Source organism: Dichomitus squalens (genome assembly GCF_000275845.1).
Source record: "Dichomitus squalens LYAD-421 SS1 unplaced genomic scaffold DICSQscaffold_8, whole genome shotgun sequence".
NCBI classification, from domain to species: Eukaryota; Fungi; Basidiomycota; class Agaricomycetes; order Polyporales; family Polyporaceae; genus Dichomitus; species Dichomitus squalens.
In genome coordinates this window covers 36,900-51,690 of record NW_006766890.1, presented here as the reverse complement: position 1 = coordinate 51,690, position 14,791 = coordinate 36,900, and the positions used below count along the sequence as shown (strand labels likewise).

General features: G+C 53.9%; 3 protein-coding genes across 3 annotated transcripts; 2 read left to right on the top strand and 1 right to left on the bottom strand.

The window, feature by feature from the left end:
* Window positions 1-2,024: 2,024 nt before the first annotated feature.
* DICSQDRAFT_102982 (uncharacterized protein) lies at window positions 2,025-3,139 on the top strand (the record flags this gene model as incomplete). Its single annotated transcript, XM_007364436.1, has 8 exons — window positions 2,025-2,079; window positions 2,142-2,170; window positions 2,228-2,371; window positions 2,427-2,640; window positions 2,698-2,762; window positions 2,821-2,862; window positions 2,922-3,058; window positions 3,112-3,139. 8 exons carry the CDS (start codon window positions 2,025-2,027, stop codon window positions 3,137-3,139), a joined length of 714 nt encoding a protein of 237 aa, XP_007364498.1.
* A 1,403-nt stretch (window positions 3,140-4,542) lies between these two features.
* DICSQDRAFT_160655 (DS-domain-containing protein) lies at window positions 4,543-6,841 on the bottom strand (the record flags this gene model as incomplete). The annotated part of the gene is made up of 7 exons (XM_007364056.1): window positions 4,543-5,270; window positions 5,323-5,418; window positions 5,472-5,501; window positions 5,555-5,764; window positions 5,823-6,296; window positions 6,348-6,555; window positions 6,738-6,841. 7 exons carry the CDS (start codon window positions 6,839-6,841, stop codon window positions 5,196-5,198), a joined length of 1,197 nt encoding a protein of 398 aa, XP_007364118.1. The 3' UTR covers window positions 4,543-5,195.
* Window positions 6,842-7,260: 419 nt separating this feature from the next.
* DICSQDRAFT_160654 (Sec7-domain-containing protein) lies at window positions 7,261-13,932 on the top strand (the record flags this gene model as incomplete). Its single annotated transcript, XM_007364055.1, has 19 exons — window positions 7,261-7,362; window positions 7,410-8,317; window positions 8,367-8,531; window positions 8,584-8,857; window positions 8,914-9,098; window positions 9,151-9,652; window positions 9,709-9,830; window positions 9,880-10,076; window positions 10,133-10,452; window positions 10,507-10,967; window positions 11,025-11,130; window positions 11,182-11,544; window positions 11,598-12,025; window positions 12,081-12,364; window positions 12,413-12,928; window positions 12,985-13,126; window positions 13,191-13,317; window positions 13,374-13,782; window positions 13,842-13,932. The coding sequence occupies 18 exons, from the start codon at window positions 7,261-7,263 to the stop codon at window positions 13,509-13,511; spliced, it is 5,340 nt and encodes a 1,779-aa protein (XP_007364117.1). The 3' UTR covers window positions 13,512-13,782; window positions 13,842-13,932.
* Between the last annotated feature and the right edge of the window lie 859 nt (window positions 13,933-14,791).

Genomic DNA, 14,791 nt, shown 5'->3' with positions numbered 1-14,791 from the left:
TACTTGCTATGTCCTCAGAGAACCGGCGGGTCCCTGCGGACCTTGGGAGAGCGCCGGTTCGGGGTGAGTCCGCACGTCTGCCAGACGAGCTAGGACCTCCGGGGATAGAGCTTCCTGACGAAGCGTCCGGGTCTGGGGAGACCGCCTCAGAGGCGAAGCTCGAGTCGAGCTCGCGGTCTCACGGTGTGTCGCGTGTGATGTCGAGGGTTCCGTCATGGTAGGTGCCTAACACACAATACAATCTAGAAACCCACGTATTCGTGGTATGAAGTGTAAAAAAGTGTAATGATACGGGTGTCGCCTGATTCACACAAGTCCAAAGTACACTGAACCAATCTCTAGATTGAGAGGGCGTATACTATGGTGGACGTGGTGAAAGGCTGAGAAGCCTTCGCCACGTCGCGCGGATCCAGATGGATCAGCGCCGATCACCATGACGATCCAGATTTAGATACAAGATGTAGATTAACTATGTAGATAAGATAAGGTAATGAACGATCCGTTACACTGGACCTACGAGCAGCTTGGATGGTGAACGTCTTGCCTTCGCAAATAAATCGATTCCTGCCTCAGCAGATCGTGGTCGAGAACCGAATACGCAGACGAGTAGCTGAAGATATCATGAAGGGACTGACGTACAGATTTCTAGTCCGCGTACTCGGGATGTGAAGCCTCAACCTATTGACAGCACGGTATTTGGTCCACGACGGCTAATGGTCGTTCCTTTGTGCGCCGCCCGACGTGATACCTGTCGTTCTGATACATCTGTTCAGACGAAAATGGCGGGTTGACTGGGTTGAGTGATTCGTATCTGCCCGTGTATCCAGTGCAGGCCGCCTCTTCTTTAGGTAGCGTGGATGCCATTGGCATCGTGTTCTAGGTAGCTAGGGGCGCCATTAGGTCAAGGCTTGACACGAAACCCTGTTCGTGACTATGGCACTCATAGGTAGCCAACGATTGTGTCACGGTGCATATACCAGAGGAAGAAATAGGGGTGGTAAGCGGAGCAGACACGGGCTGGTAACTATCACTTGGGTCCGCAAACCCAACCATAGGCTGTCAGTACTGACTGCTCTCGGAAATGTGATCTCACTGACATTAGCTTTGGGAAGGGCATATGCAGTGTCGCAACAGGCTCATGGTCGCATGATGAACAGGCCAGTGCCCGCGGTATCGAGAAACAGACATAGGGCGCATCAATCCGCAACGTGCACGAGGATCGTGGCGGAAGCGAAGCTGACGTCGGAGGCAATTGAGTCGAGGAAATGATGACTGCCAAGCCTATCCTCGAGTTTGTGATTCTCCGGAGTCTGTTTTCAGTTCCGTTGAGTGTTAGACGCAAATTGTCTTGGCAAGGCTCACAAGCTAGGCTGTTCTAGCTTCTCCACGCGCTATTTTCGCGGTCCAGTGACGGGATTCTGCCGAAGATGTCCAGGTCTGCTTCGGTCAGTCATTCACACTCAGTGCGCACCCAGGCAATATCATGCAAACAAATCATCACGCCTTGTCAAGTGACAGCAAGCGATGCCGCCCTTCCCTCTCTGTGTGGCTACTGCATACATTTTCGAATCGGGTCATCAAGGTAAACGATCACATAACGTTCCTTCGTCCCCGAAACGCAACTTTCTCATCTATCGACATCAGTCGGAGACTACAGATGCGTAGAAGCTATCTCTAAGGGGATATAACAAGACTTCTCCCCTAGGTAGTCAACGACCGCCTGTGACCAGACATAGCCTCCGATGTATATCCTTCGCCAAGATCGTGCGCCTCAACTTCGGCAGCGAGCTTCACCATCTGACCGCCTCCTCCCACACATATTGTAGTCTCGCTAGTCGGCGGCCTCCATGCGATTTCCCAAGTGCACACTAGAAGCGATGGTCACGCCAGAGCGTATCCCCGAAAACCTCGAGAACAAGCAAGAAGCGATCGCTCGCGCGACCGAGCCAGGCATTCGGCATGGCCTATAGTATAAAAGACAATCCATACCTTGACTCTTCTTCGCGCCGCTGTATTTGTTCGCCATGAAGCTCGCTATCCTCTCTGTCCTCACGGCTGCGGCTGCGGCTAACGCCCATTGTAAGTGTCACTATCCCTGCCCTAGCAAGCGAATGGATGCCGAAGCAATTATGCCATCGCAGTCACGATGCAATATATCTGGGATAATGGCGTGAGTAACGTCTCCTCTGATACTTTCCGAAATCAGTCACTGAAATCAAACTTCTAGGTTGACGAGGGCCAGAACAACTACATCCGTGTCCCCCCCAATAACAACCCTGTCACCGACGTCACCTCGACCGACTTGACTTGCAACGTCAATGGTCTCTCCGGCGCCAACGTCCAGACTCTGTCCATACCGGCCGGTGCCAACGTACGCAGATGTTGGCCTGAGCTGCAGGCGCGTAGTCCTCACTGAACTCCCATAGATCACCTTTGAGTGGCACCAGCACGACCAGCGTACTGGTGAGGACGCCATTTCTGGTGGCCACAAGGGCCCTGTCCAGGTCTACATTGCCAAAGCACCGTCGACCGCTGCGTCGTTTGATGGTCAGGGTACCGTTTGGACGAAGATATACTCGTCCGGTCTCCTGAACGCTCAGTCTCAGCAGTGGGCGACCGATGTCGTCAACTCCAACAGCGGTATGCAACAAAATACGACATAACATCGAGCCCAGAATTTGACGCTATGCTTTACAGGCAAGCACAGCGTTGTGATCCCCTCATCGCTCCCCGCTGGCGAGTACCTCCTCCGTTCCGAGATTGTGAGGGTTTTATAATACTAGGATGTAACATCAGTATCTGACATGAGCTAATCTCTAGATCGCCCTCCACGTCGCCCAGAGCTACCCTGGTGCTCAATTCGTAAGTCTAGGTGATGAAACAACGGGAGAGCTGTGCTGACTCGCATTCTCCCTGCTCAGTACATTGGCTGCGCTCAGGTCAAGATCACAGGCGGCGGCAGCGCCAACCCCCCGAAGATTGCTCTTCCGGGTGCTTACCAGCCCACGGACCCCGGCATCACTGTCAACATCTACAACAACCTACAGAACTACACCGCGTAAGGCGCAAGTATACATTCTTGATGAACTTCACTAATTTTCCCTCCCCTAGTCCGGGTGGAGCTGTCTGGTCTGGCTAAACTAAACGGCTTAACGACGATAACGATAGTACTACCTCAACTGCATGTATCAGTGTTATCCATTGTAACCTCAACTTATCGGTACGCCTACTTTGCTGTGAGACGACTGTGAGCACGATGGTATAAGCAGATCAGGACCGTCGATCCTGGTCTCTGAGCTGGAAATAGCTCGGAGAAATCGGCCCGCCATCGCAACGAGGGTGGATGATCCCGGACTCGTGTTACAGAGCAATCCTCATGACGAGTCACAACACAATCTTGCGGTGAGAGATGGTGGCCCTGAAAGCGTCTCCAATTCCCTAACGGCGCTGCAGCCTGGGAAGCACACCCACCTCAGCGCAAACCACGACGGTTGCCTAAAAGGGCACGGGCCTCTTGTTAGGCGCCCTGGAGAAGCCTCATGTTGCAGGCCGCGACGACTCAACTGAACGGTGCGCCGTACGGTCATCTCGATCCCTTCATACCTCATGGCCTTGCTCCCCACAGCCTGTAGAGCCACAATCTCAAGATGCAGTCTCATGCCGGTCATTAGCTCATAGCCTCATCAATGCCTTATTCGTAGATAGTCTCAGGCGGCACGCCTGCCACCTGTTCCCCTTTGCCCTGTCGTCGAGGATTGATATAAGGTAGCTCGTAACGTGCCTAGCTGCGGACGTCGTCTCTCTACCCGGCTGACGACTCGTCATCCCCTCTTCAACACTGACTATGGTGCCGCATCTGAAGGCTGAATCCAACTCGAACGTTTTCGCGTGTCTGTCCCCAATCTCAATAGGCGATATTCAGCAAATGGACATCTCGCTCTCACGACTAGACTGTCTGTTCCTTGCGAAGATCGCGGATCAAGCTGAACGGTATCACGGTACGTGTGCATACGTCTGGTGCCCGAGACACGTATGACAGACCTGCGTCCCGTTCCGGGCATCATAATACCGAAGATGTCATCGCCCAGCTTAAGGACATCATCAACGACCACAACGCTCAGCTTACCATCGATGAACGTAACCTGCTGTCGATAGCGTACAAGAATCTGACCGCAACCTTGCGGGCGAGCTGGCGGACCATCGACGCGCTGCAGAAGAAGGAGGCGCTCTCGTCTACGCGGCGTCAGGTCAAGCTCATGCGCGTGCAGAAGGATCGGATCGAGCGAGACCTCGACAAACTCTGCAGAGACGTTGTTGACCTCCTTGAGAAGCAGTTGATACCCGCCGCAAGCGATGGAGAAGAGAAGGTCTTCTATTCCAAGATGTACGTCATACGGTCGTAGGGCCGTGGTCTCCGGATATGTTCTGACGTGCTACAGGCGAGGGGACTACTATCGATATCTTGCCGAGCTCACTCGACTAAACTCACAAGAGGAACTGGGCAAGGCCTCATTGGAAGCCTATAAGTTCGCGTACCGACATGCGCTCGCCACTCTCCCTCCAACGCACCCTACCCGCCTTGGTTTGGCCCTCAACTTCGCGGTCTACTTCCACGACATCATGCGGAGCCCCGAGCGCGCGTGCCACCTTGCGAAGCATGCGTTCGACGAAGCAGTTGCTGCAGCGGTAGCCGATGCGTCGACGGCAATGTCAAACATCGAAGACGCGCTGATGATTCTACAACTCATGAAGGACGACCTGATATTATGGCGGGGCGAGATCTCCAAGGGTACGTGGGAAGGTCAATCGATATGTCAGGTATAATGCTCCTACTGACATATCCGCGCTCAGAGTCTGCCGCTTGAGGGGAGCTTTATGCCGACGTTCACAGACCTGCTTCTGCGATCCCTGTACGGATCAACCGCGGACCATGTCTGGCAGCTTTCAATCTCAGTAACAACATTCTATGCTCATGGCACGAGTCGTGCCCTATGCGATGGAGTCCGAGCGAACCAGTTGAGAGCGTGAGGAAGGCGTGCTTATCCATCGGGAGGTCGGGGGATTCATGTGTGCATATGCTGCGGATCCGGGTACATCACTTTTGTCTTACTTTGGCTTTCCTTGCTTTCTTGTTTTGCTGTCTGCAATGCACCGCGTAATGGATACAGGACTACTTCGGAGTGCTGTGTCGCGCTCTATGACTGAGATTCGGGTTTGGCGAACGTAGCTGCTACAAGCAGTGGGAACACCAATGTTGCGTCTGCGAAAACCTGTGCGCGCATGTCAGACCACGTCTAGCTCGTGTAAGCGGGCGAGATAGACCTTGACCGATTCCGAGCCTGCTCGGATCTTGCCCCACGATATAGCCTCGTCTGGCCGAGCTCCAGAATCTGAGCCGTCAAACTCTTGCCCGGTGTTCTACATGAGCGATCGGTGATCCGTGAAACGTCGGAAGTACCATGAAGTCTTACGATATACACCGAGTAGTCAGCACCGTTACGCTGGTGGGGAGTCAGCACACGCACACCTAAGGCGTAGAGTAGAGAGGGCCTACAATGAGCATTGCATTCGCAATCTGGTGCTTGCAGACGCCACCTCCTAAGATTATCATCCCCGCTTTTTTCGACCTTCGTGACAGCTCGTTCAAGTTGCGTATATCTTGCACAATATCCACGATAAGGCCAGGATTGCGGAACGAGTGAAAATAGATCATGTCTCCGAGGGAGCCATCGGTGAGCGCGGGACAGAAGACCGGAATGTCGTTCTACATGAAATGAGCTCAGCGCGAGTTTCGTGCGGTCGTGCACAGGATATCTATTCACTTTGTATGCCCAGTAATATACAGATTCTTCGTTGTTTATTTCCTTTCCCAGTCTCCGAATGAAGGAGCTCGGTGTCCACACTTGCCCGGTCTCCTTTTGCTCAGCAAGCATGGCGTCGAGGATAGGCGTGAGCCAATCCTCGAACTTGCAGTAGTTGTCGTTGGGCACGATGAGGTTTCCGATGCGATTCATCCCTCGTCTTCGCAGGTCTGCGCCATCCAGGTTGAAGTCTGCCAAGTACGTCTTGCCGAGACATTTGATAAAGTCTTCTTCGATACCTCCGGCAGTGGTCACTATTGCGTTCACATGCTTGTGTTTTACGAGATAGAGGATAACTTCGCGCAGTCCAGATGAGATGAGATTGGAAGTGTAGCCGAGGAAGACGTTGCATTTCGTCTGCGCTCGGACCTCCGGTGGACGATAGTCTTCCGACTCGTCTTCCGTGAGCGGTTCATCGGATAGTCGCCATTTGCGCTTAAAGTATTTTGAGACCGCGATTCATACGTGAGTGCAGAAGATACTCACCATTTTGTTGACAATGTCAATAGCCTTCCCCAGACTATTCGCCTGGAATCCGATTCGCTGGTAGCTTGCAAGAAGCTTGTGCAGAGTCATCTCTTCGTCGAAGTTCGGACCTTGAACCGAGACTGCAAAGTCTGGCATTGGTTCGGAGGGCTTCAAGACGGCGGCAGACGCGCCATCAGGGATTGGACCTATCGAAGACATGTTGTCTCTAGGACAAAGACGGGGAGGTTGGGTCAACGAGGTAGAGTAGATGAGGTCGGAGGCCAAGCACAGAGAAATTGCAGAGATTAGAATATAGACGAGCTCGGCGCGCTGAGGTACCAAGTGGATCTCGATCGCTGCGCCCAGTACCGGATCGAGCGACTGGTCCCGTGATGAGCGACGACACACTGCCCTTCGTCCGCGACCGCGAACTGACACTCGTCAAGCTCGCCTGTGAGCTCGACACGTACGGACGACTTCGACTTTTCGAAGGACGACGTCGGGCTCGCCATGGATACCGCAGAGTCTTCTCAGGCATCCGCTATTCCTCTGCCTCCTTCTCCTCCTCCCCATGATGAACCACCGCCAAGTATCATGGCCGCATTTCCGTTAAGGGACCCAGTAGACGAGAACAGGGCCAGGTCGACGGATAACTCGCGGGCCAACTCACCTACTCCTGAGTATGACCAGCCTGCTGCCAGGTTTACACTTCCTACGAACGACGCGACTTCTGTCCCCATTCCACAATATACCACGTCTCCGTCTAATGGCATACACCAGCCCGAACCGGTACAAGTGGAACAAGCAGTCATCGCGCAACCCAAAGCTTCCTTTGAGCGCGCTCAGGACACTGACGATAGTGTGCCCCCTCCGACGCCTCCAGCTAAGCCGGTTCCTTCCAATCCTGCGTCTCCCGCTGCTCGCCGCCCACATGTACTTCCAAATCTCCCCAGCTCCCCTCGCACCACAAATGGTCATGGCAGACCCTCCACGGATAGCAGGCCGGCGACACCAAACGGTCGCATTCCTTCGCGTCCGTCTGTCGACTCGACTCACAAACGCTCGCTTACTATATCCAAGGGCCACACTGTCTCCGTCGTTCTCATCTCATCGGCTCTGGAGACCATCGCCGCGTCGAAAGAGGCCAAGCGTTCCGCGCCTCTCCGCGAGAGCGTTCACCGCGCACTCGAGATGGTAAAGTCGGGACAGGGAGGAGACAAGCCAAGAGAGATCTTCGAGCCGCTGCGCCTAGCTTGTGAGACCCGTAACGAGAAACTGATGATCGCAAGCTTGGACTGCATCTCCAAACTCATCTCATACTCGTTCTTTGTTGAGTCCTCTTCCACCCATGCGCCCTCTTCACCCCCTCCGTCACCCGGCCCCAATTCTCGTAATTCCATGTCCTCTCAAGCACCACAGCCGCCACCTTCCCTTGTTGACCTCGTTGTTCACACCATCACGTCGTGCCATACTGAAAGTACTCCAGAGACGGTTTCTCTGCAGATTGTCAAGGCCCTGCTTTCGCTTGTCCTCTCTTCGACGGTCCTGGTTCACCAATCTTCCTTGCTGAAGGCTGTCCGCACTGTCTACAATGTTTTCCTACTTAGCGCGGACCCAGTCAACCAGATGGTAGCACAAGGTGGTCTTACTCAGATGGTCAACCATGTCTTCGCACGGTGCAAGGTCGGCTCTTCTTCCCTCCCACCGTCGGAATCTACAACAAGCTTGTCCAACCGCGAGGGAGAGAGCGCTCGGTCATCGAAGCGACCTTCTGTGACGCTGTCCCCTCGTAATTCGCTGCCGATGCCACCGCAAAGCCCTTCGATCAATGGTACGGACGAAACTGGGTCCACTTTGGTACAGGAGCACCCCGAACCGCCTTCAAGCGCGGCGTCTGAGGCTCATACAGACGCTACCGAGGAGACATTAGGTGAGAACGCGGCAGAAACGCAATCGAATGGAGTACCGAATGGCTCGCATCATAAAGCGTAGGTAGTGCCATCTGTGTATCCTGGCCGTATCTAAACCATGCAACAGACAACCTTCAGATTCTGCGTCCGGCGATCCAGTTCCCGAGGAGGACGAGGATCTTGGAGGCCCAGGGGGTAGGCAGCTCACCACCAATGACCTGTTCATCAAGGACGCGTTCCTTGTCTTCAGGGCGCTGTGTAAGTTGACGATGAAGCCTTTGAATAGCGAGAGGCAAGTCGACTAGTTGGGACCCTCGTATCTACAATCCTGACAATCCCCGCAGCGAGCGCGACCTCAAGTCACATTCAATGCGGTCGAAGCTGCTCTCGCTTCACTTGGTGCTCATGATACTCAACTCGCATATGCATATATTCGCTTCGCCATCTGCAATCATCTACTCCTCATCCTCGAACGAAGCAACACCCTTCATTCAGGCGGCTAGCCAGTACCTCTGCTTGTGCTTGAGTAGGAATGCTGTTAGTCCTGTCCCTCAAGTGTTCGAGATTAGCGTAGAGATTTTCTGGAGAGTCGTCTCGGGCCTGCGCACGAAGCTCAAGGTGAGTTTTCTCCAACACGACTCGCGCTTGTTAATTCTAAGCCCTCTTCGATGCAGAAAGAGATTGAAGTGCTCCTGCACGAGATTTTCATCCCGATCCTGGAGATGAAGACGTCGACTCTCAAGCAGAAGGCCATGATCGTCAGTATGCTACAACGTTTGTGCCAGGATCCCGAGGCTCTCGTAGAGATCTACTTGAACTATGACTGCGATAGCGAGGCGGCAGACAACATCTACGAGCAGTACGTAGCATTCTAATTGAATTGTCGGTAGGTGTGCTCATTATATGTGCAGCTTCATGAACATTATCTCGAAGATCGGAACCGCGCCAGTCTCCCATGCACCTCAGAAGGCCAACGACCCAACGAGCCCAGCTCTGCAGCCCCAGACCAAGTCACAGCAGGGAACGCAGGTGCCCCCATCCTTCAGTACTGCAGCGTTGTCGGTCCCGGGCAACGTCGACACCTCCACCATCGGCAACTCGGAAGCGCAGCTCCGTAGGCAGGGCCTCGAGTGCCTCGTCGCTGCCCTCAAATCCCTTGTCGCTTGGGGCACCGCGAGCACTTCGCCCCCAGAACAAACGCAGGACCCAACGACGCGCTCGCAGGCGGAGGAGTCGCGGCGGGACACGCTGACTCCGGATATCTCGACTGACCGGCTCTCTCCCGGAGGGGCGGACGTAAGTCGCGGGCAGACGCCCGAGCTAGCAGACGACCCGTCCAAGTTCGAGAGCGCGAAGCAGAAGAAGACCACGTTGCTGGAGGGCATCAAGAAGTTTAACTTCAAGCCTAAGCGAGTGGGTGGCATGCTGCTGTCCCTTGACCATCCAACGATTGACCAATGCGTGTGCAGGGTGTCGACTTCTTCCTCGAGACTGGGTTCATCCCTAGTAGAGAACCCAAGGACATCGCGCGGTTCTTGCTCGAGACCGACGGTCTTTCCAAGGTTGCCATCGGCGAGTACCTCGGAGAAGGGTAAATATTGACATCATGTCACGCCCGAAGATGCTGATGTTCGATTCAGTGACGCGGAGAATATCGCAATTATGCATGCGTTCGTCGACATGTTAGACCTGAGCAACATGCCTTTCGTGGATGCGTTACGGCAATTCCTTCAAGCTTTCCGTCTCCCGGGTGAAGCCCAGAAGATCGATCGGTTCATGCTGAAGTTCGCTGAGCGGTATATGAGCGGGAACCCTATGACTGTGTTCGCAAATGCTGGTACGAGTCAACGCGTTATACGACATCTTACGACGCATAACTCGCGTATCCTCCAGACACCGCCTATGTACTGGCGTTCTCGACTATTATGCTTAACACGGATGCGCACAGCCGACAGGTCAAGAACAGGATGACGAAGCAAGGCTTCATCGCGAACAATCGCGGCATCAACGATGGCCAAGATTTGCCTGAGGAGTTCTTGAGTGCAATTTACGACGACATCACCACTAACGAGATTCGCATGAAGGACGAGATCGAGGCACCCACTGTCGTTATGCCTGGTCCTGGCATCGCAGGTGTTCTGGCGACAGTCGGCCGAGACTTGCAGAAGGAGCAGTACATGATGCAGTCGAACAACATGGCGAATAAGACTGAGGTACGTGACTCATAGTTATATCTGAAATATCAGACTCAATGTATGCGCGACCAGGCCCTCTTCCGTACTCTCATGCGTTCCCAGAGAAAGAGCACGAAGGGCACCGAGCAGTTCTTCAGTGCTTCGCACTTCATCCACGTCCGCCCTATGTTCGAAGTTGCTTGGATTCCCTTCCTCGCCGGTCTTTCGGGGCCTCTGCAAGACACGGATGAACTCGAAATTGTGGAACTCTGTCTGGAGGGATTCAAAGCTGCCATCCACATAGCTTGCTTCTTCGACCTCGAGCTCCAGCGAAACGCCTTCGTTAGTACGCTCACGAAATTCACTTTCCTGAACAATCTGGGCGAGATGAAGACGAAGAATATGGAGGCAATCAAGACTCTGCTTGACGTTGCGGTCACCGAAGGCAACCAGCTGAAGGCGTCTTGGCGGGACGTGCTCACTTGCGTCAGCCAGTTGGAGCACATGCAGCTCATCAGTAGTGGGGTGGAGGTTCCCGACGCAAACAGGAAAGGGTAGGTTGTCTTCGTTCTAACAGTGTTGTCTACACCCTCTGAGCTTGCCGCATCCAGACGCTCCCGGAAACCTCCGACGGAGGAGCTAGCTAACGAGAGTCGGTCAACACACATTACAGTCGCTGCAGATATGGTGTTCTCCCTCAGTCACTATCTCTCGGGGGTAAGTCGCCACTTCGGACACGCTCTATTCATTTGCTGACGCCCTTCCTAGACTGCAATCGTGGATTTCGTTCGCGCCCTGTGCGATGTCTCGTGGGAAGAAATACAATCCTCTGGCATGTCGCAACATCCGCGGTTATTCAGCTTGCAGAAGCTGGTCGAGATCTCGTACTACAACATGAACCGTATTCGTCTGGAGTGGTCCAACATGTGGGAGATCCTCGGCGAACACTTCAATCAGGTCTGCTGCCACAAGAATCCCCACGTCGGGTTCTTCGCGCTTGACGCGCTCCGTCAACTGGCCATGCGCTTCTTAGAGAAGGAGGAGTTACCGCACTTCAAGTTCCAGAAAGACTTCCTGCGGCCGTTCGAGTATACCATGATTCATAACTCAAACCCAGATATTCGTGATATGGCGAGTACACTCTTTGATGATCACCTTGCACAAGCATCCTGACGTTGTTCAAGGTCCTGCAATGCTTGCAACAAATGATCCAAGCACGGGTGCACAACCTTCGGTCTGGATGGAGAACAATGTTCGCTGTATTCTCCGCTGCGTCCAAGGCTGCAACGGAACGCATCGCGAGCTCGGCTTTCGAGATTGTCACCCGGTTGAACAAGGAGCACTTCCCCTCTATCGTTCGCCATGGCTCCTTTGCGGATCTGACGGTATGCATCACCGACTTCTGCAAAGTCAGCAAGTACCAGAAGATCAGTCTTCTTGCTATCGCAATGCTCCGTGGGCTCATCCCGACGATGCTGGAGTCGCCCGAATGTGGCTTCAAGGACCCGAACCACTCCTCGACCGATGACCCCATGATCAAGTACTGGTTTCCTGTGCTCTTCGGGTTCTACGATGTCATCATGAACGGTGAAGATCTGGAAGTGCGGCGGTTGTGCGTGCTGTCTACTTTTCGTTTCTTCTTGACATTGAGCTCACTCCCGCTACAGGGCACTCGACTCCCTCTTCAACACCCTAAAGACGTACGGCTCGACATATCCAGTCGAGTTCTGGGACACCGTTTGTCAAGAGCTGCTGTTCCCCATCTTTGCAGTGCTCAAGTCAAGTCAAGATTTGTCACGTTTCAGTACCCAGGAGGACATGAGCGTGTGGCTGTCAACGACAATGATCCAGGCGTTGCGGAACCTCATCGATCTCTACACGTTCTATTTCGAAACTCTCGAACGATTCCTCGATGGCTTGCTAGACTTGCTCTGTGTCTGCATATGCCAAGGTCAGTCTCCAAGTGCTTATACGCCAGCGTTACTCATAAGCTTTGCAGAGAACGACACATTGGCTCGGATAGGGACTTCGTGCTTGCAACAGTTGCTCGAAAACAACGTCAAAAAGCTCAGCGCAGCTCGTTGGGAGCGAATAGCGCTCACGTTCGTCAAGTTGTTTAGGACAACAACCCCTCATCAGCTATTCGATGAGAGCCTACGGGTTGAGATTGATGGCAGCCAATCTGACTTGCACGACTCTCCTGACGTCGCCGGCACAGATGCGAACGAGCAAGCTCTGGTTCCTGCCCCGTTGTCTCCCAATAGCGAGAACTCTAAGGCTGGTACCAGGATATCGCTGAATGAGCGACGTCGTATCTTCCGACAGATTATCGTGAAATGTGTCCTCCAACTGCTGCTAATAGAGACCACGAACGATCTCCTCCGCAACGACGAAGTCTACAATACAATCCCGCCTGAGCATCTACTTCGGTTGATGGGCGTCCTGGACCACAGCTACCAATTCGCACGGATGTTCAATGACGACAAGGAGTTGCGGACAGGGCTTTGGAAAGTTGGTGGGTAGCGTTCCTGTTCTTGCTGCGACGATCGTCCCCTCATGCGTCTTGTATAGGCTTCATGAAGCATCTGCCCAACCTGTTAAAGCAGGAGTCGAGCAGCGCATCCACATTAGTGCATGTACTTCTGCGGATGTACTATGACCCTCGTCCCGAGCATCAATCGGCGCGACCCCAAGTGGCTGATCGTCTCTTGCCGTAAGTACGCATACTTGGCCTGATGCGGACTCCGCTCATATCGTATCGTATCGTATCTGTGCAGACTGGGTCTTGGTGTACTGCAGGACTTCAACAAGCTGCGTCTCGATTCGCAGGCTAAAAATATCGCGGCCTGGACACCAGTCGTCGCCGAAATCCTGCAAGGTTTCGTCAAGTTCGATGATAAGGCAGTATGTGATTCCCAGTCTTGCCACACGATGATGCGCGACTCATCCGCTCCCAACAGTTCACAAGATACCTACCCGCAATCTATCCCTTGGCGACCGACCTCTTGTCGAGGGAGATGGCGCCAGAAATTCGCGAAGGCCTTCGGGAGTACTTCTTGCGTGTGGGTTATATCCAGGGCATCGTAGAGCGTCCATGATCTCGTATACACACTCTATCTTATTACTTTGCACGATTGTATAATGTCATCAACTTCGGGTATATTAATGCACAGTTTCCAGTAGATCCGGCCCTGGAAGATCAACCAAGAGGAACGAAGATGTGAACCGATGTCATGTAGTGTACTATGGTCAGCGGCAGATGATCCTCATAAGAAGCAAGTTACCCTCAGTGATATCCGTAGCCACCTTGGAACCCATTGGCATTTCCGAACCCTCCCCAACCAGTCGGCTGTGCAGTGAGCGGCATTGCTGAATCGAATAGGAGAAGGATCAGGTTGCTGAGTTGAGCGATCAGTGACATCACTTACGGTTCGGCCGAAGCGCTTCGTACTTGTCCGCGCTCTGCGGTGCATTATCTTCTTGGGCAAATGTGCCGCTCTTCATCTGCGCGAAGACGTTGGCGGGATTTGTGTTCACGGGGGACTGCGTTGGCAGTGGTGGTGGTGAGGCAGGGTTAGCGAACGGCGACTGCCCAAAACCCGAGTTTATGCCCGGGTTGAAACCTGTGGGATCTACTCCATGATGAGTTACACTCGCACATTCAAATAGATCGTGCTGCTCACTGCTCTGGATAGAGGAGAATCCTGTAGGTTCTGATGGATGTAATCAGCATGTATGCATAGTGCTTACCGACTATGCGAAACGACTTACGGGGCTGCATCTGGTTGAAGCTAGGCGTAGACTGGAAAGGCGCTGCCTGCAATCCACTGCCGATGCCTCCGAACCCGCTGCTTGGCATGCCAGTGGGCTGTGACATGACGGGCATTTGAGGCTGGAAGCCCGTCTGTTGTGGCAACATCGACGGCTGGAAACCTGTCTGCTGAGGTAGCAACGACGGTTGAAACCCCGTCTGCTGAGGAAGGAACGATGGCTGCGGCGAAGAACCAGACTGGAACGGCGACGGTGACGTTCCAGGACGAGTCGGAACGAAGCCGTTGAAGCCTGTGGTGGTCGGCACAAGGGGCTGCAACAACGACTGATTCGCAGGGACGGGCGCAAATGGTCCGCGAGGGCCATTCATATTGACTGGCGACGGCGTCGACAGCATACCCGTCTGCTGAGCCTGAAGAGCTTGGCCCATCGGGACAGGCGACGAGCCCATGCCCATCCCCTGTTGGAAGCCAACCGGAGGCGAGAGCGTTGCTGATTGGGTACGCATCGGTGCTAAGGGCGCAGCGGGTTGTGGTGCCGGGACAGCAGGGCTGTTGACACGCAGCGACGCGATACGTGCGAGCTGGTCGAAGATGTCGTCACCCGA